The 27,187-nt window shown below is 43.7% G+C and overlaps 1 protein-coding gene across 5 annotated transcripts in view; it reads left to right on the top strand.

Moving 5' to 3' along the window:
* Positions 1-27,187, top strand: part of SDK1 (sidekick cell adhesion molecule 1) — a 646,825-nt gene that overhangs the window by 608,359 nt on the left and 11,279 nt on the right. For all 5 annotated transcript variants that reach the window (XM_073361955.1, XM_073361954.1, XM_073361952.1 and 2 more), the window contains 6 exons: positions 2,281-2,442; positions 3,736-3,861; positions 12,484-12,648; positions 15,321-15,458; positions 18,958-19,078; positions 19,472-19,601. In XM_073361955.1, coding sequence (XP_073218056.1) covers positions 2,281-2,442; positions 3,736-3,861; positions 12,484-12,648; positions 15,321-15,458; positions 18,958-19,078; positions 19,472-19,601 — 842 coding nt within the window. The remainder of the gene's footprint in view (positions 1-2,280; positions 2,443-3,735; positions 3,862-12,483; positions 12,649-15,320; positions 15,459-18,957; positions 19,079-19,471; positions 19,602-27,187) is intronic.

Here is a 27,187-nt window from a genome sequence, read left to right as displayed (position 1 = left end):
CAAGGAAAAATGAGACTCCAGGAACACCCTCTCATCTCCATATTTGATAGCAATAAATCATTTTCCCTTCCTCTGTTCTACTTCTCAGATCCCTCTCTCTCCTTGTGCATCTAGTTTAACCCACTCACGCTTATCTTCACCATTTTCTGCTCTTCCCTACCATGTCTGTTTGTGCCGTCTTCCCCTTCTCTGGCTGCCCCACTTGTACACTGAATGCTAGCAAATCCTCCTCCCTAAATCTGTCTTCTTTGTCTCCTCTTCCAACTTATGATTTTTGGCTTTTCTCGTAGGACTTGGAACAACCTCTCTCTTACTGTGCTCTAAGCACTATTTAAAACCTTCTTCCTAAAGTCTCTTCTCTAGTGCTGTCTTCTCCACATCATTCATATTTAGACATGTACAATTTTATGTTTTACCAATAACTGACAACAAAACTACCCTGGAGCCTTTTTTCACAGTTTAAGGGTGGGAGGGGTGGAAAAGCTTGTTTGAAATTTCAGAGGTTCTTGCTTTTCAGTGTTTTGCTGGATTAGGTCTCCACATTTGTCACTGAGAAATTAAATAATATACCTAGATGTAGAGGGAGAAGTTTTGCAGCTTAGAGCTTTTTCTCTTTTAAATAAGAAAGGATTCTTTGAATAGGAAGTTGTAATTGGGATGAAATTTTGATCAAAAACCCTTTGGAAAACATTTTTTAATTTAACAAGTACAACTGCATCTTGAAAATGGATGATAATTTGCATAAACTTTACATCAAAAACTGGAAATTCTATTCATAATGTATTTCCCTGAATACTGCAAAACTAGTACACTCCTCCTGAGAGAGCAACCTCTCTTATTTGTCTGGAAAGGGCTACATACATTTATTTCACTGGCAAATATTAAAAGAACGTTGTCAACTCAGATTAGCCCCAAAATTTTGTAAAACAACTTGTACAAAATTTAAGAAATGTTTCCATGTAATTATATTAGAATATTCCAGTGAAAACAGTTGTTTTCAAATAATCACGCCTCTGCAGTTTTGCAACGTACATAGGGCATCATTGAGAACCTGAATGTGAAACTGACTCTAAATGTTAGTGAAAGAAACTGAATTGATTTTCATTGTTCTATGAGAGAGGAATGCACGTGAAAGAAAGTGTTGCATAAAGAGTGAAAAGTAAATTGAATCCTTTAAATTCTTGCAGGCTTAATCCAAAGAGATGACAGTAACATAGTTAAAGTAATGTGTGTGTGTATAGAATATAGGGTAAGGCTCTACAAATCACAGCACAGAAATCGCAGCGCTGGAGAATGCGCCACTGAAGTAGTTTTAAGTCACATTTGCGCCCTCTTGATCCTGGGCTCCTCCAGGAGTGGGAGAGTCCCTCAGTGCAACTCTGACAATCTTGAGGATCTGTCTCAGCTATGACAACCTCCTGGGGCTGTGGGCCGTAGTGCTGCCCAGAATCTCTTCAGTGCTGCATGCTACAGCGCCACCCCTGACACATCACTCCCATACCCAGTCTTGCACCTGGGGATCCACCCCTTATGCCATGGCTTGTGAGGAGGCCCTTGGAAGACAGCCTTATGTTTCTACCCCACTGTGCCTCTACTGAGGGAATTCTTCTCAGACCAAGCCATGACTTTTAGGGCCCCTTTATGCTTCTCCAGCCCTTTTTCCCCGGCCTAAAGAGGCTTGAACAAGGGGGAGGATCTCACTGTCCCGTTAAATAATAATGCAGCTGATGAGATTCACCACTGCAGTGCATCTTCTGTGGTCATTTACTTCAGTGTAAAACACTACTGAGTCATGGTAACTGTTTATACCCATGGTGCACTCACTTCACACTGGTGTAAACGAAAGTACAAGGTGCAGGGCAAAGATGAATCTGGCACAGTATTTTTTTGCTTGGACTAGTGTTGCAAGGTACATGGCAAAGAGACACCACATGGAGAAGCTCTGGCTTAGGAAGAGCTGTGCCGCTTGCAATCCCCTTCATTTACCTCCTCCTTTTTTCCCAGCGTAATTAGTGAGGTTGCGTATAGTCTCATGGTAATTTCCCAGTTGTGTTGTAAGGTTTTTTTCTTGTCAGCACCCACTTATCAAGCTTAAACTCTAATTACACTTATTTGTGCTGAAAATTGGCTATTATCACTATTTAAACTCCCACTAATTGTAAGAAATACTTTCTTAGCAAACTGTGAGATAATTTCACTTATCTAGACATGATAAGCTCTGCTCAATTCCTTTTTTGCATTGAGGCTTTCTCTTATTTTTCATCTTGATGGCTACTCCAGGGGTGAGTAAGGTAGTGACTGTGGACATAAAAGGAAATTGGCAGCGTTGGTTAAAGGTCCGAGATCTCACCAAGGGGGTGACCTACCTATTCAGAGTGCAAGCCAGAACCATCACCTATGGACCTGAGCTACAAGCCAACATCACAGCTGGGCCAGCAGAGGGTAAGTGCAACCTTAGCAACATGCAACAGACCAGAGCCAATTATATTAATTCAATCCAACAGCAGGGAGTAATACAGTGTATGTGCAAATACATTTCCAGTCCGAGGAAGAATTGAGTCACAAGGGCTCTAGGCATGATTTAGTGGGTTCATAACATTCCATGAAAAACGTTTTTCCTTTTTTATGAAATCCAGAAAGTCTGACTGCAAAAACCTGTGCAAATAAACTGAAAGACAAATCGACTAGCCAAGGGAATTCAAAGGTGTTCCTTGACAGCATGGTCCTGATTCTGATTGCACTGATCACACTCCTGATTCAGTCCTGAATTAACCCAATATAAATCAATGGTGTTTCCTGGGTGTAAAACTGGTGAGAGTTCAGAAACATTCCCTTGTGTCTTTATGCTTTGGCTTACACACATGAATATATTAGCCATATGCAAAGAGTGAGGAACAGCAGGCTTAACTTCAGACTCCCTGACTTGTTGGTTTGTGCACCAAGATTTTTTGTTGTTAAACAGATGATTCATTTTAATCATTATGTTTACAGCAAGAAAAATTAAAGTCTTACAATGATCTCTGCCGGACTGGTAGTCCTTAAAGCATCTGTGCAATATTCATGCACGATTCTATTTTGTGTCTCCCTGCCCTCTTAATCAAACAGAAGCTACCCTCCACCTCTCTCATTGCACCCCTCCCTTGTGATCTCATCTTTTGAAGGTGCTATATGATCATAAATAGCTCTCCTATAATGTTTGTGCAACAGTTATAATGTTCTTGAAATACCTTCTGCACCATGTGAATGCGATGGTGATGCATGATGCTGCAGTTTAACTCATCCTCATGCTCACATCACAGGCATTATAACTACTGGTCGGATGTGTGAATGACATGGTACTGAATGACTGAACAGGTAGCGTGTCTTTGCTGCTGGTCTGTGAGTTTCCAGGGATGGTGCTGGGGTGACTCTGTAGGCAGGAATACCAGGGATAATATGCAGATGTTTGCAAAGATGTAAGTGGTGAAAGTACAGGGTTTTTTGTTTTGGGGTGGTTTTTTTTTGGTCTGCTTAGTTGATGTGAGTACCCCTGTAAAACCCAGCAGCTGATATTTTAATCTGTGGTGCTCGAACCGGGGGAGATTTGAGCCAGCACCCTATTAAACTGGTTTACCCTGTGTATATGTTTGGCTTCTGTGTGTGGTTTTTATGTGCATATTTCTGAAGATGTTACAAAGTATAATGTGATCAACTCTCACACCCCCTGATATTTGCTATTCTGGTCTCATCCCTTAGGGTCTCCTGGTTCCCCTCAGGAAATTCTGGCTACAAAATCTGCTTCTGGGCTGACTCTGCAGTGGACTGAGGGAGATTCAGGGGACAAACCCACAACTGGCTACATCATAGAGGCACGGTCATCAGGTAGGAGGAACTACTGCTGAGGAAAAAAAAATCCATAAAACGTGGACAGGATTTGGTGATGGGAACTTGTTCCCTTTAGTCCACACCATAGTCCTAGCCACAGTGTAATAGTTTGGAAGAATTTATTTGTCCATGAAGCAGAGGAATGGGACCTTTTGAAGAAAGATAAGAAAGACACAGCTCTTCTTTTCTAAACGCCCACCACCAAGTGTTTTTACATAGCAATATGTTTACAGAAGGCAAAAATAGGAACTATGTTAATGGTCATATTTCCTCCTGCTTGGAAATAGTCACAGAAAATTGCCATGAGTACTGTGCCATTTTTCCTCATATGTCACCAACAAAGCTGCCAGTTAAGGAACTGATGTTATTCATAATTTAAAATAATGGACATGTATGCAGTCCCTTTAATGCAGAAGGATCCTCAAGCACTTTGCAAACTGTATATTTGAGGATCACAGATCCACCACTGAAATACACCTCTTCTGGGCAGAATGCAGCAGCTATCCTGGATCAGTAAGAAAACATGGCTTTTTGCAGTGGACGTACAGAATAACAACATCTCCGATTCATTCTACAGGAGGAATGTGATCAAGACAACAAAGTTATTATGTCATGGGATCTTTATTGACTATGGATACGTCTGCACTTCGAGCTGGGGGGAGACATCCCCATGCTCGCCCTAAAGTTAGAGTGTAGCCACAGCAGCACAACAGGCTAGCCGCCCCAGATACATGCTTAGGGTCTCTGACAGGCACGTATTATCCGTCCCTCTACTCGCACTGATGTGGCTACATTTTGGTTTTATTGCGCTAACTCAATGAGAGCTCGCGTGGGTATGTCTCCTCAAGCCCCGAATTCCAAGTTTAGACACACCATATAAGGGGTCAAAGCCTCATTTTTGTATCTGCTCTGGCAGATGGCACCTTCAGCTGTGTCATTCTAACTAATGCTGGATGTTAATTCAGACCTGTGTCAGAGAGAGGAGTGCCACCGATGGAATTCCACTAAGGTTTTTCGTTGGCACTCTCCCAGTACTGATTAGCTAAACCATAGGCTGAATTATTGTGATCTTCAGCCCTAGGGATATAGGCTTCCCTCATGAATTCCAAGGTTCCACTGTGATTCCATTACCTTTTCCTATTTTCAAGGACTCAACCTTGATCATGGTTTTCAAACAAAACTAATAAAATGCGCACATTCTTCAAGGATTGGAGTGTCCAAGTTTAACAAGGCCTTAAGTGGACTGGGTTTGGGCCTTGCTGCTGCCTCAGTTTCCCCTTCTTGGGCTTCCCAATAGCTGCACCCAGACTTCTGTGAGTTGAGCAACAGCTCATCTTGGGTGGGGTGGTTTATTAAAACAGTGCAGTTTAAATGTAATATTAAACTAAAACAAATTACCTCTCCCCCTCCATTGTCTCTTCAGCCCCTTACTGGTCTCACCAGTTCTTTCCACAACCCAGTTCCTGCTGCCTAGCATTTCTTCAAGCCAAGCTTCTTAAAGCTGTTGACCCTCTTAAAGTTTTTGTTCCTGACCCCACTGCAGGTAGCTCCAGCCAGGCCTTCTCCTCTGGCTATTGGGGAGAGCCTCTTTCCCACTCCTCTCTGACCTTGGTCCCCACTGAATCCCCGCAACAGCCTCCTTGCAGGTGTATCTCCCCCATTACCCTGGTGTCAAGACTTCAAATCCAGCTCTCTCACCTCCCCAAATCACTCAAAGCAAAGGTACTGTCAGATTTATCTCAGACTCTGGGCTTCTCTGAAGAGACCTCCCCTAGGTCTTTCTTAGTCCCTATTTTCCCTCTGGCTAAGGGAGCAGACCCACTCTTATAGGAAGCCTCATCCCCAGATTGCCATCATCAGATATTCAGTCACCTGACCCAACTACTGGCCCAAGCCCAAACTCATCAGTTAGGACCAGACAAGGCACAGGTGGGGCTAAGTCAAAAGCCCTTAAAGGGCCCATCCTGTAACACTCAGACAAAACAGTCATTGAAGCTTGTTAGCCAACTTTTACCAGTCCAGACAAATGGCGCTCAATAAAACAAGAGTATTTGAGAGTGAGGCCTACATCCCACTTACCTATCACATACTAACAAGAAAATGTTAAGTGCTGTGCTGAAAAAACAAGCGTACATAAACTATAGGAGTTTATTAGCTTCAACCTTCCTTTAAGATATCCTGGTGAATCCACTGTCACTCACATCTTGCTGTAGATGGCTAACCCCAAGCTCTAATGTGTTCCCCTAACACTGTGGAAACAAATTACAAGACTTCAGAAGGAGCATTTCCATGTAAGCAGATAACACTGCAGTGCGATGGCTACACCACAACTCCCTCTCATTGTCATGCGTGGCTCATCATTTAAGTGAATGTTTTACATTCACTGCCTAGGGATTCATAGAACGCTGGCGCTTTGTGCGGAGAGAATGATCCTTCCAAGGCAAGCCTGAGCCACATTAACTCATCCTGGCCCTACTCTACTGAGCCTGCAAACAAACAGGGGAGAGGTGAGGTCTCTTAGTGCTCCTGCTCTCAGGATCTGATTGTTAAACCATTTAATTCCTCTTCAGATTATTTTAATCCTATTCATGCTGCTGTAGCATGTGAACTGGCCATTTGTATGCTAGATTCCAGTTATTAGTTCTGGTTGAAGCTGTAGAGAGCGTGAAATGTGATCCAAGTGAGGAGAGGGACTAATTGCAATGTTTGTTTATTTCATGCAGGCTTCAGCTTCCTTTAAATATCTCATTCTTCCTCATCTCTGCATGCAGGAATTTGCCATCTGAATTTAGAGCTCAGCAAAAGAAGGGGGCTAATTTCCACTGCCCATGCTGGGCATTTCAGAAAAACATCTTTTTTTAATATAATGCTAAGAAGCTGTTCCTGCCTTCTGGGTTGTTACTGAGCAATGAAACGCAGGTTGGAGAGACTTTTTGGTTTTGTTTTTAAACAGTTGCTGTTTCAGAGAAAAGCAGTTGACATGTGCCTTTCACATACAAAGCAAGAAAGGGGAAGTCTCCATCTTTCTGTGACCAAGAACAGAAGCATCTAATAGGCAAATAAAAAGCTTTAGCATGATGTCAATATTTAAACACTGTGCCATTACCTTAGGGCTTTGGATCTCAGGTGTCATCTATTATAGGCCTCATTACCCAAAACATTAACTGCCGTATCATCTCATTTATCCTGCTGTAGCTCTCTGCCAGAGCTGCCTTCCACCAGGGAAAGAGGGGGCTTAGAGTAATAAATGCTGGCCTCTGCTCTGAGTTGCCACTTCATCAGGTTGTTCTTTGCACTGCTCTGTTTCAAGAGGCCCTTCTGTCCTGCTGCCTTTTTCTTTTATATACCCAGGTAAAGGTATTTATCCTGCCTCTCTGCTGTTCCCCTGGATCTATGTCAGGTGACCAGCCTGCCTACCTCCTCCACCTTTAGCATATAATTCAGACACTGGCACAGAACAAGGCAAAGCAACATTTTTTCAGAGATTTCAGGGCAAGTGGGAGAATTTTCAGAAAAACAGAGGTCTCTCCCCTCCTGCCTCCATTCTGTGGCAGGAGAAATAGATTCCAGCTCAGTTCCTCCTGTGTTACAGTAAATTCCACTGAGAAGTCTCTGGTGCACTCACAGTAGATATCACCTAGGCCACTTGTGTAATGTGTATCAGATCATGCCTTCTGCTTTTATGTGCAGAGAACAGGCAGAGAATGGCAAACCTGTCCAAATGGCCCTAATTTTACCACAGGGAAGAGTTAAGTGGTTTTATCTGCGTTCTGCGACACTGTGGCATCCCGTGTGCTTCCCCTCCATGTGGCTGGAGACTTGTGGCTGGTGAGGAGAGGGGTGTAGTCTGGGGAGCACCATTTTGCACAGAGTTGTCCCCCTCCAAGCCCACAGCTTTCCTCATGGATGATGTTGCAGACTCCCCGCCCCCTGCTACTGGCCTCCCAAAAGGTTCCTGAGGGATCCATGCTGCCATGGATATATGGAGGGAATAGTACAGAGGCATTGTGCCTTAATGCCTATGTTGGCCTGCTGCAGATGCTCTGAGATCTGTGGGATTTCCTTGCAAATCATAGGATATCTCCAGGGTAGGCAGGCCATGGATCTGCCTGCTTTGTGGGACAGATACCCAAAGCCCAGGACAGGATGATGCAAAGTTTCCTGGTGCTGACCTGGTTTTTCCCTGTAGGAGGGCATGGCTTAACCCTATAGTAGGAAAATGCATTTAAACATGCTTCCAGTTATCGTGGTTTCTAATATAGGCCAAATAAGCCCCCAATTGCCATGAAGCCCATATTTAGAATATAGACAAATCAGGCAAATAATGTATCTTGTCCTCAAAATTACTCTTCCCAGAGGACAGACATTTTCGGGAAGACCCCTTCCACTCAGCATGGGGGTTTTCCCTCCCCTAAATGACTGAGGCATTTTGTTTCCCGGAGCCCTGTGAACTGATCTCTCTCTAGCTCGTCTCTGGTCTCTTGAGTAATGTTTCTTTTTTTTCTTTTTTCTTTTTTTTTTCATTTTCTATTTATTTTTAAGCAAATAAGTAAATTCCTTGTTTAACATGGACACAAACCAGCAAAATTCAGTAAATTCAAAGTGAAGGATGCAGCTGCATCTCTGGCTCCTGCCATGGGGCCTTTCATTTGCTCCTGCTTCCGAACTGCGTGCAGTGACGGTTTGTCAGCCTTCACTTTCCATTCTTGTCCTTTTGTTAGTTGGCATCATAACCCAAACCTTTCCCTTTACTCAAGAAATTAACATTTTAATCTTGTCATTTGTGGGATGAACACTGACCAAGTACAGGAGACCCTAATGATCAGTAGCTTCTATTCTTGTAAATCTCCTGATGTCTGATTACTAGTAAGTTTTATAACACAGCTTTCCGGTTACACAAAGAGAGAAAAGCTAGTGTTTCAGAAATGAATAATTGACAGGTTTCCATCTAGCCCAGCTCCAGCATGCCAGTCATTTGTCACCTAGCCTGTCTTATAAGAACCAGAAACCTCTGTTACTGACTGACAGTTTTATGCAGCATAGAGACCCTGATTAATTGTCCATGATATCAAGCTTTTGTGTTGGTGTGGTGTCTGTTCGAACACCTGCAGTGCACAACACTGCTCACCATTTCAGAGGAATAAACTGTGTGCGTAGCCGAGGCTCAACATGACGATAGGTAGGAGGGGTTAGTGTCTTTTAGAGCGATTAGAGCCTTCTCGCCACACACATGCGTATGCCTCTCAACGCTGATGGAGAAATCGAAGCTTGAAGATAGAGATCAGATTCTTGTGTCGGCAGGAAATGAGGCTGGGCCTTGATGCGGTGTAGCATTTATAAAAACAGGAAGCAAAAGAAGATTGATTTTTCAAAGGAACTTTCCTTTTGGTGTCATATATTTACCCCTCCTATCAGATTCCACATACACAATGAAAGGTAATAAGAATTGAAAGAATGGACAGATGTTATTGAGGCAAAAGCAATTGAGAGTAATATGACTGCATCCCCATCACCAGCTGTGCTGAATCTCACAGTACGTTAAACAGGAATTGAGTGGGACCGGCTAGCCTTGCATCTGTTTTGGGGGTGTTAGTCAGTGGTGCAAACTTTGCTTCTCTCATTGGTTTCTCTGCACTGATACACTGTTGAGCTATTAGTTTTTGGCATGCAAATCCTTCCTTACCATGACCTGTGTGGGAAATATTGTGTACAGTATGCTAATGATTTTCCACTTAATACAGAAGCCAATCTGCCCCCTCCACCCCCCACTTAGGTATCTCATTAATGAATTCTCTCTCCCATGAGCTGCTGACATTTATAGCAAATGTGTTTTGGGGAAGAGGGAAAGTTAAATGCAATGAGGGATTTCATAACTACATGCAGCGACATCGGATAGCAATTTTTGCCATCAAAATAAGCTGTCTTTTTAACCCGACTGTGCTGTCCATCTACAGGCAGACCCAAGTATTCCTGTCAGGAATAGGACAAAGTCTTGTTGGCCAGGTCTTAGTCTTGAAAACCCAAAGGACTGGATTGTGTCTGGTGTGTGCATGTGTTGTGCATTGCAGAGAGAACAAGGAGCCTTCCTCCACTTTCCTGCCTGCAGTGCATGGGTTAGCCCCAACTGCAGTCCTTCCTAGCATTGTGCAGCTCTGCGTGGGCTGGTTTCCTGTAAGGCACAATCTGGCCCAAACCCAGGGTAGTTTGAATCTGGGTTCTATTTCATACAGCTCCCCAAAGTTTGGAATGGGGGATGTGAGGTAAATGGCTCCATTTTGGCCCAGCTTCAGGAGGCAGTCCCCTTAGGATTGGAGCAGAATGTGAGCCAAAAGTGGAGGCGGTCAGAGCAACTGGAATTTCTCTGATACGGCAGTTCACTGAAGAAACGCCCACCAGCAAACTTCCATGGATAACCTGATATAAACTTGCATCTGAAGGGTTTTTTACCCACGAAAGCTTATGCCCAAATAATTCTGTTAGTCTTTAAGGTGCCACCGGACTCCTTGTTGTTTTTGTGGATACAGACTAACACAGCGACCCCCGATACCTGATATAAACTACAGCTGTGTCCTCTCTCTGCCACCCTCCCCAACATGGTCCCGGGGCAGGGCAGAGGCAGAAATGCCACCATCAGTCCTCAGGGGGTAATTTCCCCTTGGATGCAGGCTGCACTCTGAGGTTGACTTTCCAGCTCCCTGCAGCAGCTCTGTTGAATTTAGCACGCTGTCTATACAAATAATTTCATGGACTATTTTAAGAACAACAGCAAGAGAGTGGTAGGTTTGTTTCTGTTGAAATTAGTGTTGGAAAAATCGTTATTTATGCTGTTATTTTTTTCCGCCATCTAAGCAATTTGCGGTGCAAATGAATTGCTTTTAAAGCAGATCACAGTGGGCTGAAATTCTGTATCAGTATTTACAAATGTGTTTATGAAAACTCATTCAGTTCTAGCAATTATGACAATATTTTATAGAATCAGATGCAGGATCTAGTGTCAGTGATTGCAGCAAACGTTCTTTGAAAATGTATCCACACTCCACCCACTTCAAGTAAAAAAACATTCCAACCATTTTTTATTACACGGTTAGCTTTGCATGGTGAAAATAATCTAGCTTTACACTGCCCTACATATGGGAAGTCAATATTTTATCTTCTGTTTTACACACATTGTAAAAAAAAGTAATTCATAACAATGGTACTTTATGATAACTTCATTAAACTCTGAAAATGCTGGTGAATAATGTATTGGTCTGAATTTTAAACATGACAGAAAAATTGCCTATTCGTTAGTATTTCTCAAATGTGGACAGAATAATAAAATTTTCAGCCTCCTTGTTCTGTCCACTTGGGACTGCCAATCATCTTGATCAGAACAGGTGCAGTGTGGGGGACATGCAGCGCATTACAAATTAGTATTTACTTATGGCAAAATTAAAACATTCACATGGAAATGCACCTATGGCATAAATCATTCAGTTCTGCCCATTATTTTCTGTTGCAAAGGAATAGGCTAAGGGCCAAATTCTGCTTTCACTTACACTGGTGTAATTCTGGAATAACTGCAGTGACTTCAATGGACTTGTGAAATCTAGAGTAAGTGAGAACAGATTCTGCTCCTGACATTGCAGCATCGAAACATGACACCAATGATAATGCGGCTGGCTTTTACTTTACTATTATACTGGTGGCACCTCTAGTCAGAAGGAATCATGGATGTGGTAGACTCTCCATGCAGAGGGCTTTCTTTCAGTGCAAGCATCTCATACACTGTATTTGTGCAGACTTTGTCTTTCTATTTTTATATTGTCATTAAGACATACTGGGGGGGGAATGGAAATTAATTACCAAAAATGTTAAAATAAAATTAATAGTCATTGGGCCAGGTCCTTGAAGCCATGCCAGTTTACATCCGCTGAGGATCTGGCCCATTGTCCTCAGCGCTGCAGCTCGAATGCTCCTGTAACAATAAGCACTACTCCCCAACACACAAACGGTGCCTATATTTCATCAGTGGGAAGTCAATGGAAGCGGTAGGTTTGCCGGTCGTCTCTGGAAAATAGGCCACCTAGCCTGACATTAGGGTCCAAAATTCAAAATTGTTGGCCAGAGTTTTTAATCACAGTTGTAATTTTTTATCCTACCACTGGCAGTGACCATCTTGTTGAAAATGACCTCTTTTCATTGTGCTTCAAGTAGATATGAGAATATGACCTACGTAATAGGAAAACAATGTGATACACACTCTGGATGGTTATCAATATAAATATTAGTATGGCTATTGAATATCTAGATTATCTAATTGCGCACATCTGGGGTATAGAACAGGGAGGATTTCGTCACACAGCAAGTTCTATCTGTAAGTTTCACCCATGTGAAGGTTTCACGTTTGGATCTTGACATAATGTAAAAGTAATCACAACCTAGAATGACTGTGGCTCAATAGTCTACCACATTGGTTTAATTTATTTGCTGTGTTGGACAGCAGTAGTTCAGGTATGCACGGAAATTGCCTCATGTTGAAACACATGATTAATAGCAACTCATTTCCACAGAGCAGGAGAAAGAGTGTCCAGTAATAATGCTAATGATGCCCTTTTTTTGTGTGTGCTGTTTTCCTAGATGAAGGACTGTGGGATACGTTTGTGAAGGATATCCCCCACAGTGCTACCTCCTACACAGTCGGTCTGGACAAGCTAAAACAGGGGGTGAGCTATGAATTCCGAGTGGTTGCAGTAAATGAGTTTGGCTATGGAGAGCCAAGCATCCCATCTGCAGCAGTATCAGGTAATTGTGCATTCTGTATTATACTTTCTCCACTAGGCTTCCTTTGTGGGGAAAGAGGAGAGAGCAAACCAGAGCCAACAGTTAAAATAAAGCACTGAGGCCCTTCTTAAAAACTGTGCTACTTTTCCTTTATGCCATGAAACCCCATTGAAATCATGTTAAAACCAGTATGATGCAATGATGAATCAGATGCTGATTTTACAGTGGGCCTTTCTCCCAAGGGAAACCATTTTGTAGGAAAACAGGGGCCTACCACTTTAATATTTGCTGAAGAAACTCCCCCAGGAGTCCACATGTAAATTAGCATGTATTGCAACATGACTATACAGTTTGTGATTTGTTAGCTTTTTCCCCCTCCTCAATTCCATTTCTGTTTCCTCTTTTCACCTGGGTCCATTCCCTCCCCAGTCTCCTGGGGTAGATATTTCTATGTTATGTTGTATATATCGCTCTCAGAAATGTGCTAGGTGAAATTTACTGGCAGAGTAAACTGTATCCTTCCATTGTATCCTTCCGCTGGCAATTCAAATTCTCTAAGGGTCCTACCCAAAACGCACTGACCTCAATGGAAAGACTTCCATCACAACATCAGACCCTAAGCCTGTATGGGTTGGATTGTTGATGTTCTTCACACACCTTCCTGCCAGCTCTGTTGTGGTTTCACACACCTTCCTGCCAGCTCTGTTGTGGTTATCCCCAGTATGTAGAGATGTGGCCTGAACACCCTTCAGAAATCTCTTTGAACTCAGAGTTCAAGACTTGCCAGAAGGAGAGTGATGGGACTTTGTGAGGTAAACTAGGCTGATGCTTGCTCTGTTCCATTGGTATCCCTGCAGCTGGAGTTTGGTGGCCTGTTGCAGAAGCAGGAGAAGCGGCCCTGGTTAAGGCCTTGCACAGGTGTCTCCTTACCCTTGCTTCCTCCTTCCAAGTTGCTTTTAGGCAAACTGTTAAAACGGCTTTGTGATTCAAAATTCTGGAGCTTCCTGGGGGCCTGGCAGTGCCAGTATCTGAAGCAGGACTTATCTCTTTGCTCCTGGTGTAAAGAACACAAATATCCCACAACAGTTGCCCAGCAGAAAGGGGAAATAAATGGTACTATCGCTGTTGCTGTTGTGTTCATTCCCTTCTTTGTCCCTGGGTAACTAACCACTTAGCCCCTATGAACTACCTCTGGATTTCCGCGCGAATTGTCTCATTGCATTCCTCTCCAAGCACAAGGGAGAAGGGGAACCCACTTCACATATTAGCGTGTTTCTCCATTCTGTCGTTTCACACAAAATCTAAAGGGATGTTCTGTAGTTGGAATCATGTCAGCCCCGCTATCCTCTCTTCCCATTAGTAGTTGTTTCCTCTAAGGAGCTCATAGAGTTTCCCGTTCGTATGTTCTCCACTTGAGCAGAACAATTTAATTCACTTCCTTTTGATGCTCTAAAGTTTCTCAAATTGCAGCCTGAAAGAAAGAAGTTTCTATTGAGACTCACAGGCTTAAAAGCTGTAAAGCATTACAGGCTAGTCAGCCTCGCTGGCACAGCTGGATGGTCCATTCAGCCCCCAGCCTGGCCTGTACCACTTGTCTTTTTGGCTTTTTTGGTCCGTGCTGGCCTCCCAGCAGAGGGTTTTCACTGCTACAGAATTCCCAGTGCCCTGGGATGAATCAGGCCCCCCACATCATAAGGCTCATAACACGGCTGAGTTTAGATCCAGGGAATCTGGGCAGTAAAGTGCTCTTCAGAGCTGTAAGAAAGCTAGGAGAGTGTGTGTGGGGGGGCTGCTGGCGGCCCCTGCTGCAGGGAGCCGAAGTTCACCACTGGGGGCAGCTGCGACTCCACCATGGGCAGCTCAGTGGTCTGGGTTCAGCTAGGGCTTTGGTCCCAAGTGAAATAGGTTTCCTGGAATCAGCCATTCGAGCAGGTATTTCTCTGTCTCGCTAACTACAATGTAGTTATGCACAATTGATAATCTATGCCGTAGTGGGAATGCTGAGATGCCCTGGAAAAGGGGATGACTGGAAAGGAATAATAATAATTAATAATTAATAATAGTTACCACTTTTAACCAAGGATCTCAAAGCACTTTATAAAGAAGAGTAAATGTCATTTACCTATTTTGCAGTTGGGGAAACTGAGGCATGGGTGGAGTTAAGATGGGCCACATCAAATCTGTGGATAGGAATAGAACCCAACTCTCTGAATAGCCAGGGTGCTGCTGGTCAGGATGGTTTAAACTGACAGCAGGTGAGGGATAAAGCTAGAATAGCAGGGATGTTGAGAGTTTGGGTTGAGGCACATTGGCACTGGAGAGTGCTTGGACATTACCCACAGGTACCACCTGTGTCTCTTGCGAGCGCTGTTGGGTGATGTTCTGGGAAGGCCCAGTCCTCCAAGTGAAGTGACATTTGAGGTGAGTCAGCAGGGCTCTTTTTGGATCCAGGACTGGAGTATCAGAGGCCAGGAAGACCTGGGCACTTTGGAATTGCTATGGGGGAGAAATAGGCACAGGACCTTCCTCTGGCACTAATCCAGCCTTTTAGCCCCACCCTTTCCTGAGAACTAACAGGGGTACAGATTTCAATGGGGAAAAGGTAGGGAGATGTTAGTGGGGCTTAGGGGAGGAATGTGTAGGAATTGTTATTAGGTGGAGGGGTCCTAAACCTTTATTTATTCTCTCTGTAGCCCAAGTGGAAACCCCTTTCTACGAAGAGTGGTGGTTCCTGCTAGTGATGGCTCTGTCTAGTCTCATCCTCATCCTGTTAGTGGTGTTTGCATTGGTCCTGCATGGCCAGAGCAAGAAATACAAGAACTGCAGCACAGGTGAGATAGTGGCTCCATTTCAGTCCCTCCCATGCCACTGACATTCTTTTTCCATTTGAACCAGTGACTCCGGCAGCGTGAAATCTCTCGCTCTCTGTGTTTCTTTGGAGCAACCAATCAGGTCTTTTTGATCTCTAATCTGGGAGAAATGGCTTGTGCTTTTCCATGGGTACACCCCGTATAAATATTTGGTGGAGGGATGTATTTACAAAGCACGGATGGTGCTGGGAGTAGATAATATCCCATCGATGATAAATGGTGTATGTGGGTACCCCATGTCTCACCTCTGTTCGTTAGTGCTATAGTTGTCATGGCAGTGGGGTCTAATGGCTGACCTGAATTGGACTTTAAGGCACTATACTATAATCTGAGCCCCAGGCCTCTTAATTTGCCTTTAGGAGTGATTTTTTGACAGTCACCTCTCTCACAGAAAACAGGACCAGCTGGTCCATCACTAGGAATGTTTAAAGATCCCCCTTTCAAATCCCAGATCTCTGGCTGTGGAGCTTTTAAAATAATTTTTGCCTTTCCCCCCTTTAGTAACCTGAGTTCTGGCAATGTTGTTGGTGTGCATGTTTCTCCAAAATCCAGGAGACAACTACGTTAATTTTCAGGTGCTAATCAACAGGAGCAGGCAGCAGAAGTCCCAGCTCTCCTGATGCCGAGGGGTTAATAGAATAAAGGGAAATGGAAGGAACCTCCCACTTCCCCTGGCAGCATTCAGTGGTTCAGCCCAAAGGAAAGATTTATTTTTTCTGTATAAATTCACTTCTAACAAGTGTTAGTAAATCAGACTTTATCCCCATGGGATTTAAAATGTATGAACGCCATGGCATTTTACAAAGCTAATACTATTACAGATTCCTATGCATGGCACATAGAAAATCTCTCATCTTCCTACTTGTGCTCTACATTTGGAGGACAGACATGAAAAGACAGTTCTGATCTGCACCTTCTGATATCCATGTTCACACTGAGCCTTAATGTAACATTGTAATTGAAGCTGAGGATAAAATACCTGTCTACAGCAGACTGGCAATATGACACCAGCCTTTCTGCCCAAGATACCAGCAGAGCTCAGACCTGTGGAATTACACACTATGAGCATAGGAAAAAAATCTCTTGCCATGTCTTCCTCTCTTCTTCCCCTCTGCCCCCCGTCTTTTGTCTTTGTTCTTTACTTCCATCAAGAGCTCTTTAATGACCTAAAAATCAAAAAGGAATCATACAAAAAGTGGGAACGTGGACAAATTGCTAAGGAGGAGAGCAGAAGAATAGCACAAGCATGTATGGACAAAATGAGAAAGGCTAAGACCCAAAATGAGTTACAACTAGAAAGGGACATAAAAGGGAATAAGAAAAGGTCTTTAATACATTAGGAGCTAGAAAAAGATGAAGGAAAGCATAGGTCCTCTACTTAGCAGGGAAGTAGAGCTAATAACTGATGACATCAAAAAGGCTGACGTGGTTAATACCTATTTTGCTTCAGTCCTCACTGAAAAGGTTAATGGTGACCAAATATTCAATACAATTAATATTAACAACAAGGGGGAAGGAACCAAAGCCAAAGTAGAGAAAGAAAAGATTAATGAACATTTAGATAAGTTAGATGTATTAAAGTCAACAGGGCCTGATGAAATTCATCCTAGAGTACTTAAAGAACTAGCTGAAGCTATCGCTGATCTTTGAGAACTCATGGAATATGGATCAGGTTCCAGAGGACTGGAACTTAGTACCTATCTTTAAAAGGGGGGACCAAAGAGGACCCTGGGAATTATAGACCACTCAGCCTAACCTAGATACCTGGAAAGATAGTGGAACAAATTACTAAACAATCCATTTGTTAGTACCTAGAGGATAATAGGGTTATCAGGAATAGTCAGAATGGAATTAGCAAGAACAAATCATGCCAAACAGACCTAATTTCCATCTTTGACATGGGAATCTTTCCCCCAGTGGATAGGAGGGAACCAGTAGACATGATGTACCTTGATTTTTAGTAAGGCTTTTGACACAGTTCCACATGACATTGTCATTAGCAAACTAGGGAATGCAGTCTAGATGAATTTACTATAAGGTGCGTGCACAACTAATTGAAAGGCTGAACTGAAAAAGTAGTTACCAATGGTTTGCTGTCAGACTAGAAGGGCATATCAATACTGTGTCTGGTACAAATTCAATATTTAAATTAATGATTTGGATAAAGGAGTGCAGAGTATGCTTATAAAATTTGCAGATGACACGAAGATGGGAGGGGTTGCAAGCTCTTTGAAGGATGGGATTAGAATTCAAAATGACCTTGACGAATTAGTCTAAATTCAACAAGATGAAATTCAGTAAAGATAAGTGCAAAGTACTGCAGTAAATGGGAAAAATGGGGAGCAACTGGGTAAGTGATTGTATTGCTGGAAAGGATCTGGGGGTTATAGTGTCTCACAAATTGAATATGAGCAACAGTGTGATGCAGTTGCAAAAAACGCTAATATCATTCTGAGGTGTATTAACAGGAGTATCATATGTAAGACAAGGAAGGTAATTGTCACACTGTATTTGGCACTGGTGAGGCCTCAGCTGGAGTAGTGTGTCCAGTTGTAGGAGCCACACTGCAGGAAAGATGTGGACAAACTGGAGAGAGTCCAGAGGAGAGCAACAAAAATTATAAAAGATTTAGAAAACCTGACCTGTGAGGAAAGTTTAGTCTTGAGAAAAGAAGACCGGGGGGTGCCTGATAACAGTCAAATATGTTAAGGGCTCCTATAAATAAAGGCTATGATCAGTTGTTCTCCCGGTCCACTTAAGGTAAAGCAAGAAGTAAATGGGCTTAATTGGCAGCAAGGGAGACTTAGGGTTAGATATCAGGGAAAACTTTCTAATTATAAGGGTAGTTAAGCTCTGGAATAGATTTCCAAGGGAGCTTATGGAATCCACATCATTTAAGAACACCTGTCAGGGACACTCTAGGTTCACTTGGCCCTGCCTCAGTGCAGGGGTCTGGACTTGGTGACTTCTTGAGATCCCTTCCAGCCCTGCATTTCTCTGATTCTATGATTTCCCCCATCCTGTAATTTCTCATTTACATACCTTCTCTCCATTGCAGCTCCAACCCCTTTTTCTCCTTCACTGTCCACCCAGCTGTTCTCTCTTTCTCTTCTCTCTTTCCTTCCTCACTTTTTTCTCTTCCCATTTGTCTCCTGCTCTCACTTCCCTCCTCTTTTATCTTTCCCTTCCCGCCTTCAGTCAGTCTCTCTCTCACCCCTTTTCCTGGTCTGCAGCCCACTGCTGATCTTTTGTCTCCTTTTCTCTCCCACTCCTTGCTGAGCTATTCTACCACTATGAAAGAAGGGAAAGATCATTATGGAAAGCGAGGATACAAAAGTAGCCATAAAAGGAAGGACAAGGTTTGACACTTGCTTGTAGTGGTTCTTTAGGTTATCACTAGGCATGTAGTTGGTGGGGCAGTGCCTTTGTCTTTGCTGATTGTTTCATTGTTTGACTCCAGGTAAAAACATTTTGAATGTGGAAGAGTCGGTCACATTGGATAATGGAGGCTTCACAGCCCTGGAGCTCAACAGCCGACACCTCAACGTAAAGAGCACTTTCTCCAAGAAGAATGGGACGAGGTAGGATGACGGACCCTCTTTGTCTCAGTTTTGGCCGTAGCATTCACTTATTGTCTAGCTTCATACCTACCGCAGGACAAGCAAAAGGGATTATGGGGTGGAGCTCTGTTTGGAGGATATGGTGAAAACTGTGGGCTAATAGCTAAGCCTCTACCCCAGAATGCAACATCAGCCCCTGATGGTAGATGGCATGATCAATGATTAAAGAGATCTAGGCCTGGAGTGGGACACTAAACTTCTCATTTCAGGGTTAAGGTAAGTGACTGTGTTTTTGGAGTTCAGAGGGGGGTGGGAACTGGTAGATATATTGTGTCCAGGTATGAAAAGGATTGTAGAACATGTAGTTCACCCATTATTTAATGTGCCATACGCTTTCTCCTGATGTCCACCTAGGTCCCCTCCTCGCCCAAGCCCTGGTGGGCTGCACTACTCAGATGAGGACATCTGCAACAAGTACAATGGAGCAGTGCTGTCTGAGAGTGTGGCCCTGAATGAGAAGCCCTTGGAAGTGTCAGAATCAGAGGTGAGTACATTCCTTATCCCTTGCCTCTCCTCCCATCATGCAGCGCCAGGGTCTGGCACAGTCACTGAACTCACTGCATGCAGCATGTTCTCTGGAATCAAATTTCCATGCCTGCATTATGCTACTTTTGCATCAGTTTTTCATATTCAGGCACAGTACTTCAGGGTGCTCAAACTTTAGGGTCTCATGGCCCCTCCCCTCTAAAATAGCATCTGTCTTTAAAACTGAAATGCCGTGGTGAAGAATAATGAGCAGGTGCCAACCAGAAAAACTTGGGGTCATGTCAGATATTTCATAATCTCCCAATATTATTAATAAAAGGCAAATGCAAGCAGTTGGCTTCACTGGTTAGGCACTGAGCTCCCTGCTCTCCCTTTGATGTTATCACCCTGAAGCTCCTGGAAAGAAAGCATGAAAGCACATGTTGTGAGAAGTCCGTACATAATCAGCTCTGCGCATCTACTGTCTGAAGTGACATTTAATCAGAAATGAATTTCACATCATGGAACTAGCCCAAATGTGGGAGATGGTTTGGAATTTACAGTGAGTATCTTTCACAGCTGCTAGGCAATTCCAGGCACTACTGAGGTTCTGTAGAGCGGGTCCTTTATCTGTAAAAATTCTACGTCACCTTCTGTTCAAGAATCTCTAAGCACTTTACAAATGTTCATTGTGATTAAGCCTCATAATCCCCTTGTGAGTTAGGTAAGTATCCTTGTGTTACAGATGCAGAAACTGAGTCACAGGGGACTCAGATCACATAGCAAATCATTCTTAGAGCCAGGATGCAGGTTTTCTGATCCCAGTCCTATGCTCTAACCACAAGGCTACTCTGCCTTCCTTTCTGTTTGCTAGTGGTTTTCAGACTGGGAATCACAAGCTCTCGGCAGGGGGGTACGCAAGAAAATTCCTATAATGGCTGACAATGCATTTTATTTAGTAAGACTTGGCAGGCTAATCCTAGATATATTATAACCCCATCTCGGATGGGGTATTGAGCAAGCTACATTATCTAGAAAGGGGTACGCAGCCTAAAAAGTCTGAAAACCATGTATTCTGTGAGGAAGCCGATACTGTGTGCTATTGCTATGTATTTGACAGTCCTCTATTTTCTGTCTCACATTCGCTTTATGAAGCACTTACAGTCTGTATAAACTCAGCAGCAGCCCTGGCTTAAAAGGCAGGCTTTAGAACTGGCAGTGAGGAATGTGCAGAAAGGTACATTTGTCTCTAAAATTGGGTGCTGTCCGCTGAAATCTTGATGAATCAGAGCAGACAGCACAAGAAGTGGGCCAAAATATTCTGAATCTGACCCTTCCGGCAAGAATAAACCAAAAGCAGCGAGTGGGGAAAGAAGATGACAGTTTTCATCTGCAGCTTTTCTGCACCTGCAGCTACAGCTGGTTTGTTTTTTGTTTTTTTTGCTTGCTGGTTTCCTGGCTCTGACCTCTTGTTAATTACCCTGGACAGACTGCCATTTTATGTTGCCCTGTGACTGACCCTCCGTGCAGTCAGTGTTCCTGGTTGCAGCTCAAGTAAGCTGCTCTCTTTGTGATGTAGACATATTACCTACAGATTAAACCCATGATATCTGTGGTCATGTCCCTGTAACAACCCATCATGAAACCTGCCATTCATATGGTTTGTGAGCATGATCATGAATTTAGCACTGGCACTTTCTGACATTTAATTTCAATATTCCATGTGTTGTTTTCTGTATAGTGCACAAAAACCTTCTCACAAGTCGTCATTTCTGCCATACATAAGTGGGCACTGTTTACACAGGATAGACAGAGGAAAGTGATTTTTATCCTTGCTGTTTCCTTTGTATTCCTTTCTGTGCATGCTTCTATGCAAACAAAATGTGCCACCCGTTTTCCCTTGGGGCTTAGATATGCAGCCCTTCTATATAGTGTCTTTGATGCTTGCTTGTTTTTCCGTGGGAAATGCTTTTAGGCATGACATGTTAATGGGCTGCCAACAAAGGTATCAGTAGGGGATGCTGCCTTTTGATCAGCCTGGAAATGGTGTTTAGTTTGCGATCGTTGACCACTTGTATCATACAGAATTTGAGTGTCTTTTATCTCTTCCTGTTTGGTGTTTTCTGCTAGTTTCGTTTCCGTTCTCCTGGGGTTTCTTAGGAGACAAGCTTTATTTTCCCAGGATTTCCGTCATATTTAGCAGAAAGAGATGTTCTCCATGATACAGATGTCTCATTTCCCTGTGGGCTCTGCAGAGGCTTTGTCCTTTGCAGCAGGAGATGTTCTGATACTGTTTTCTTCTGATGCCTCTTTGTGTGTGTCTTGGATTCCACTTAATACAGTGTGCAGTTGGCCAGCTAAGGCCAAAATTGTGCTTTTTGCTTTCAGCCCAGATGTCATCTTGTTGAATTTTTGCTTTAACCTCTTAGCCTGAAGTGCCAAGATTTGGCATGGTGGAGAGGGAAATCAGCTGCCTCCACATCCCGTGGGGTCACTCAAATGTGAACAAGGCCATCATAAAAGACTCATGGACTGATTCTCCACAGTTAGATCAGAACACAGCTGCCTGGGAGCACTGCCTCTGAGCCCCCCCAGTGAAGGAAAAAAAATGGGGCAAGAATATACAGTATTCAAATATGCATATATAAAAATACTAACATACACTCCATGTCCTGGAAGCCAAGTATTTGCAGTGTTACAGAGAGATGGAAATTATTTCATTGGCATCTACAGTAGAGGGGGCGTCGAGTAATGAGAGCAAGTGCCAAATGATAAAACCAAAGCTCTTGGATACAAGCTCAAACAGGTTAGGCTCTCTGCAGATACAGTCAGGAAGTTCTGAGGTCTGTGCGTAGAGTAGTTGCTTGGCACAGCTCACCTTTCACCAGGCTAGGGGAGGAGCCATCATTTTTGGGGAGGTTGGAAGGTTGTTTGTTTGTTTTTTGTCATTTCCTAAAGAGTTTCTCCAGAACCTGATGCTTTCACAAATGATCTGGCCGTGCTGAATGCTAGTGCTTACAATGGTACGTTGATGCTCTATGCACTATAACTGAATTGTGCTTTTTCAGCTCTGTATGAATGTAGTTTTTATTCACTTATAATTCATTTTTGAGAAGGGATTAATGAGTATCCAATAAAATTCTCCAACTGATTTTGATGAAGATGGTACCATGTGGAAGCCAGATGTAGATGGCACATTAATAATAAAACCTGCCTCTCCCAAAGGCTACGTCTATTCTACATGCCAGGGGTGTGATTCCCAGCTCTGATAGGCATCCTTGCGCTAATTCTCATCAAGCTAGAACGCTAAAAACAGAAGTGTAGCTGCGGTAGTCCAGGCCACAGAGGCCTGGGCTAGGTGCCCCAAGTGTGTATTCACGAGGTTCAGGTGGGTTTGTACTCCAGGCAGCTAGCTCAGGCCACTACAGCCGCTGCCGATGCTACTGCTGATACACGACTCTTTTTAGCATGCTAGGTTGATGATAGGTTGTGCGCATATTTCTATGCGAGCTGGGAGTCGCACCTCTAGCTCATAGTGTAGACGTACCCTCAGTGAATAGATATCAGAGTGTCCACAGACATCTCTTTGCCTGTCTGTTTTTGTCCTGTCTCTTGCTCCTTACTCTCATTGTGGCTGACTCATTTCATTTCACCCAGGAGGGTGCAGCCGGTTCATGCACTCACAGGGGAAAGTGATGACTGGTCCTGATACCGTCACTTGGCAATGAGATGAGCTGTTCATAGGGCAGGGAGGAAGAAGTGGAGAGGGAGGAAAAAGTAGATGTCACAGGAAAAAACATCCCCAGCTGTGCCTGTAATTGGTGCAGGCTGCCGGCTGGTCTGCTCCTATTTCTACTGCAGTCATTGGCAAGGGCTGCTGTTCTCTGCCTTGTTGGTTATAAATGAACATATATGTGAACACTTTAGCTCCAATCACTTTTTAAGAAATTTGACAACCCAGAACTATTTTCAAATTTCCCATAATACTAACCCACTGGTCCCTCATTTGTCTCCTAAATAGCATTTGTGTCTTTCATCTTACCAATAAAATACTTAAATTGTCAGGCATTTTCTTTATTTGTTGCTTCAATGGCATGCACGCACCTTTGCTGTCAGATTAGAAACTGACAACTACATCCAATCAAATTCCAGCCTATCATAGTTTCCTAGGTAACAAACCCATAATCACGGTAAATGGCTGCATACAACAGAGAAAACAAATAATAATAATAAAAAAACCCTACAGCATTTCCTTGTACTCAATAGTTTTGAATCATTAAAAATAATATATCCACTCCACGAATGATCCTGTAAGCAATCTGGGTCATAATGGGAGACAGTGGGGAAAATATACCTTGATACTCCCTGGTTTACCAGCACAGAGAGAGACCCAGGACTTGAGCCGGGAGAAACTTTTTGGATAAACAGTTTGTTCACTGAAAAATGCAGTTTTGGTCAACCTGAAACTGTTCCCAAATTTTACATGAATTCATCAAATAGTTTTGGCGAGGGTCCAAGAGCCTAGGCTCCAGCCCAAACCCAACTGTCTACACTGCAATTTTATAGCCCCGTAGCCCAAGCCCACAAGCCCAAGTCAACTGACACGGGTCAGCATCGGTGTTTTATAGCAGTATAGACATACCCTATGTAACTTGTATCATCTATGTCTGGCCCGGAGGTAGCCACCTTTCCTTTCAGATATGGACTTTGCCACTATTATCCATGTGTAAGCAGGGTCTGAATGAACTCTCTGCTGACAGCTAGTTGGGAGGGGGAGAGACTTCAGGAGCAAACTGTATTTACATGAACACATCTACTCTGCCAACATACCCAGCAGATAGAGCTGTGTTACTCAAAGTGATCAACTTTGGCTAGTGTTGGGTTATAAATCACTTTAGTACTTAATGCAGGGGTAGTGAAATGTTATTATCAGTGTTGTTGTCTTTATTGTATGAATAAAGGGGAGAAGAACTGTCCTTCACCTGTCCCAAATGAGGGGGTCACCCTCAGCTGAAAGGACCTCGTTAAGCCAGGGGCTCGAATGCCAGACCCCTGTGAAAGTAGGAGAGGTGGGGACAGATATCCCAGCCAGGAGGTTTGGACTCTCCCTAAGGATTCCAGTTCTGGTTTAACCTGTTCCTCCCCACTGTTCAAAGATAGAGCTAAATAGGCTTCATTAGGAGCCTTTTGTTATTTTAAGTACTCAGTAAACTGAAATCACTTGTGGTGGGACAGTGGTTCTGTCCAGCCTGCTGAGAGCTAAAAATCTATAAGAGACTGACCAGCAGAGGTCACAGCAGAGAGGCAGGTGGCAGCAGAAGGTAACTAATGGGCAACTGGTGAAAGTGATGAGCAGTTGGCCAGCAGCAGCGGCCAGTGAAAATGGCAAGCAGGCAGCTGGCAGCGTGGTCAGGCGGTGAGCAATTATAGCTGACAGGCAGCCAGGTGGCAAGGGATCGTGGTTGGTGGGGAGGCCACCAGACAGGAACAGCAGCTGGTGGGCCAGCCAGCCAGAGCAAGTGCTCAGATGGCAGAGCAAGCAAGGTGCCTTCTTCCCCGGTGGGAAATGAACTCACACAGATGCACCTTTGAACCCTGGGTCCTCACTGACCAAGGATAACCGCTGTGAGTGGGATATGGTGAGGCAGCAGAGGGGGACATAGTAAAGGACCTTTTGGTTGTAGAACTCAACAACATGAGGCAGAAGACTTTGCCCCATGCACTCTGGGGTGGGTGTCCTGCTCACAGTTTTATGTTTATGAATTCTGCTTGTGGAATTTTCCCTAATTAATGTAGGGTGACTTCTCTCCTTTCATTAAAAGTTTCTTTTCTACACTCAGACGCTGTGCTTGCGAGTGAGGAAGCATTGCCTCTCAGAGGCGCCCAAGGGTAGTGTGTAATTTTCCCAGGTTACTGGGTGGGGGATCGAGCCGGATGTATGTTAAAAAGGAACCTCTAGATATTGAACCCAGCCATGGCTGCTGCCAGCTGCATCTGGCAGAAGGGTTACACGTGCTTTTGTTGCCTCAGGATTAGACTATTGCAACGCACTCTACATGGAACTACACCTTAAAACCATTCAAAGACTGCCGCTGCTGCAGAATGTAGTGGCATGCTTTCTGAGCAGGACATCTTGCTGGGAGCATGTGATACCAATTGTGATGGGTTGCCCCCCACTTCGGGGTGCCACCTGATGTACTGGAGTCCCACTGAGCCTGGCCGTTCCACCAGCCTCGGTTCCCTCACCCTGTCTTGCAGTGCCAGGCCCTCAAGCCTCCTGTAGCACACACACAGGTAGGGACATGCCCAGCTGCAGAAAGATACAGACACTGATTTCAGCTCTGCATGGGAAGAATCAGCTAGGGGATTGCCCATTACTCAAGTGCCCACTCCCTCTGGAGTGCAAACCCAAAATGGTATTGTCTTGCGCTGCACAGAGAACTGTATAGTGAAAGCTCATGAAAATCATCCCCTCCCTCAATGTGGAAGAAGATATGACAGCTTTCCTCCCCCTCCCCCAGTTATGAATTGCACAAACTGGTTTAGAGAAAACAAAACAAGTTTATTAACTACAAAGGATAGACTTTAAGTGACTATAAGGGATAGCAAATAGATCAAAGCAGATTACTGAGCAAATAAAACAAACAGACAAACTAAGCTTAATATATTAAAGAAACTGGTTAAAGTAGTAATTTCTCACCCTAAATGTTGGTTTAGACATTCTTTTCACAGGCCAGACACCTTTTACAGCCCTGGCTCAGCTCTTCTGCCCCCCTCAGTCCCTGTTTCTTAGATGTTCTCAGCAGTCATCTTGGGCGGGGATTCAGTGAAGAATGAACCGGATTATCTCACTTCCCTGTTTTAAATAGGATTTACATATCGTGGGAATCCTTTGTTTCCCAGTTTAATCCCCATCCCCTACTAGTGGAAAAATACTAGTAGTCCAAGATGGAATCCAGTACCAGGTGACATGATCACATGACCTTGCAGTGTCAAAGCAGCCAGGAGTCAAAGATTGTTTGCAGCATCCAGGAAGCTTCTCAGGAAGGTGGGAAATGAGCATCTTCAAAGTCCTATTGTTCTCCCTAATGGCCAATCCAGGCTGATTGCATTCTGTCTGGTAGGTGTTCCCCAGGTGTAAACCCACTTGTAATTGTTACCTAGTCAATATTGCTAACTTCAGATACAGAAATGATCCATGCATACAAATAGAATAATTATATTCAGTAAATCACAACCTCTCCAATGATACCTCACATGACCCATCTTGCGTAGAACACATCTTAGTTATTCCATATTCGTATCATAACAATGTCTGTATGAAGAATATGGGGCGTAGTGTCACACAAACGCTCTGGGATCTGCACTAGCTGCCTATTGGTTTCCAGAGAGAGTTTAAGGTATTGGTTACCTAAATGGCCCAGGGGACCAGCCAGCCTGAGAGATTGCCTCTCTCCCCATGCAATACGGCCATAGCTGCAGTCATCAGAGGCACTAGAGATGGATCCATGTGTGATAAGACTGTGGAAATCCCTTAGATCTGAAATAGCCCAAATTTGGTGACATTCCAGGCATGCCACAATAGACATCTGTCCAACAGGGTTT

The sequence above is a fragment of the Lepidochelys kempii genome, chromosome 10 (assembly GCF_965140265.1).
Source record: "Lepidochelys kempii isolate rLepKem1 chromosome 10, rLepKem1.hap2, whole genome shotgun sequence".
Taxonomy (NCBI): Eukaryota; Metazoa; Chordata; order Testudines; family Cheloniidae; genus Lepidochelys; species Lepidochelys kempii.
This window is presented reverse-complemented; position numbering and strand designations above follow the sequence as displayed.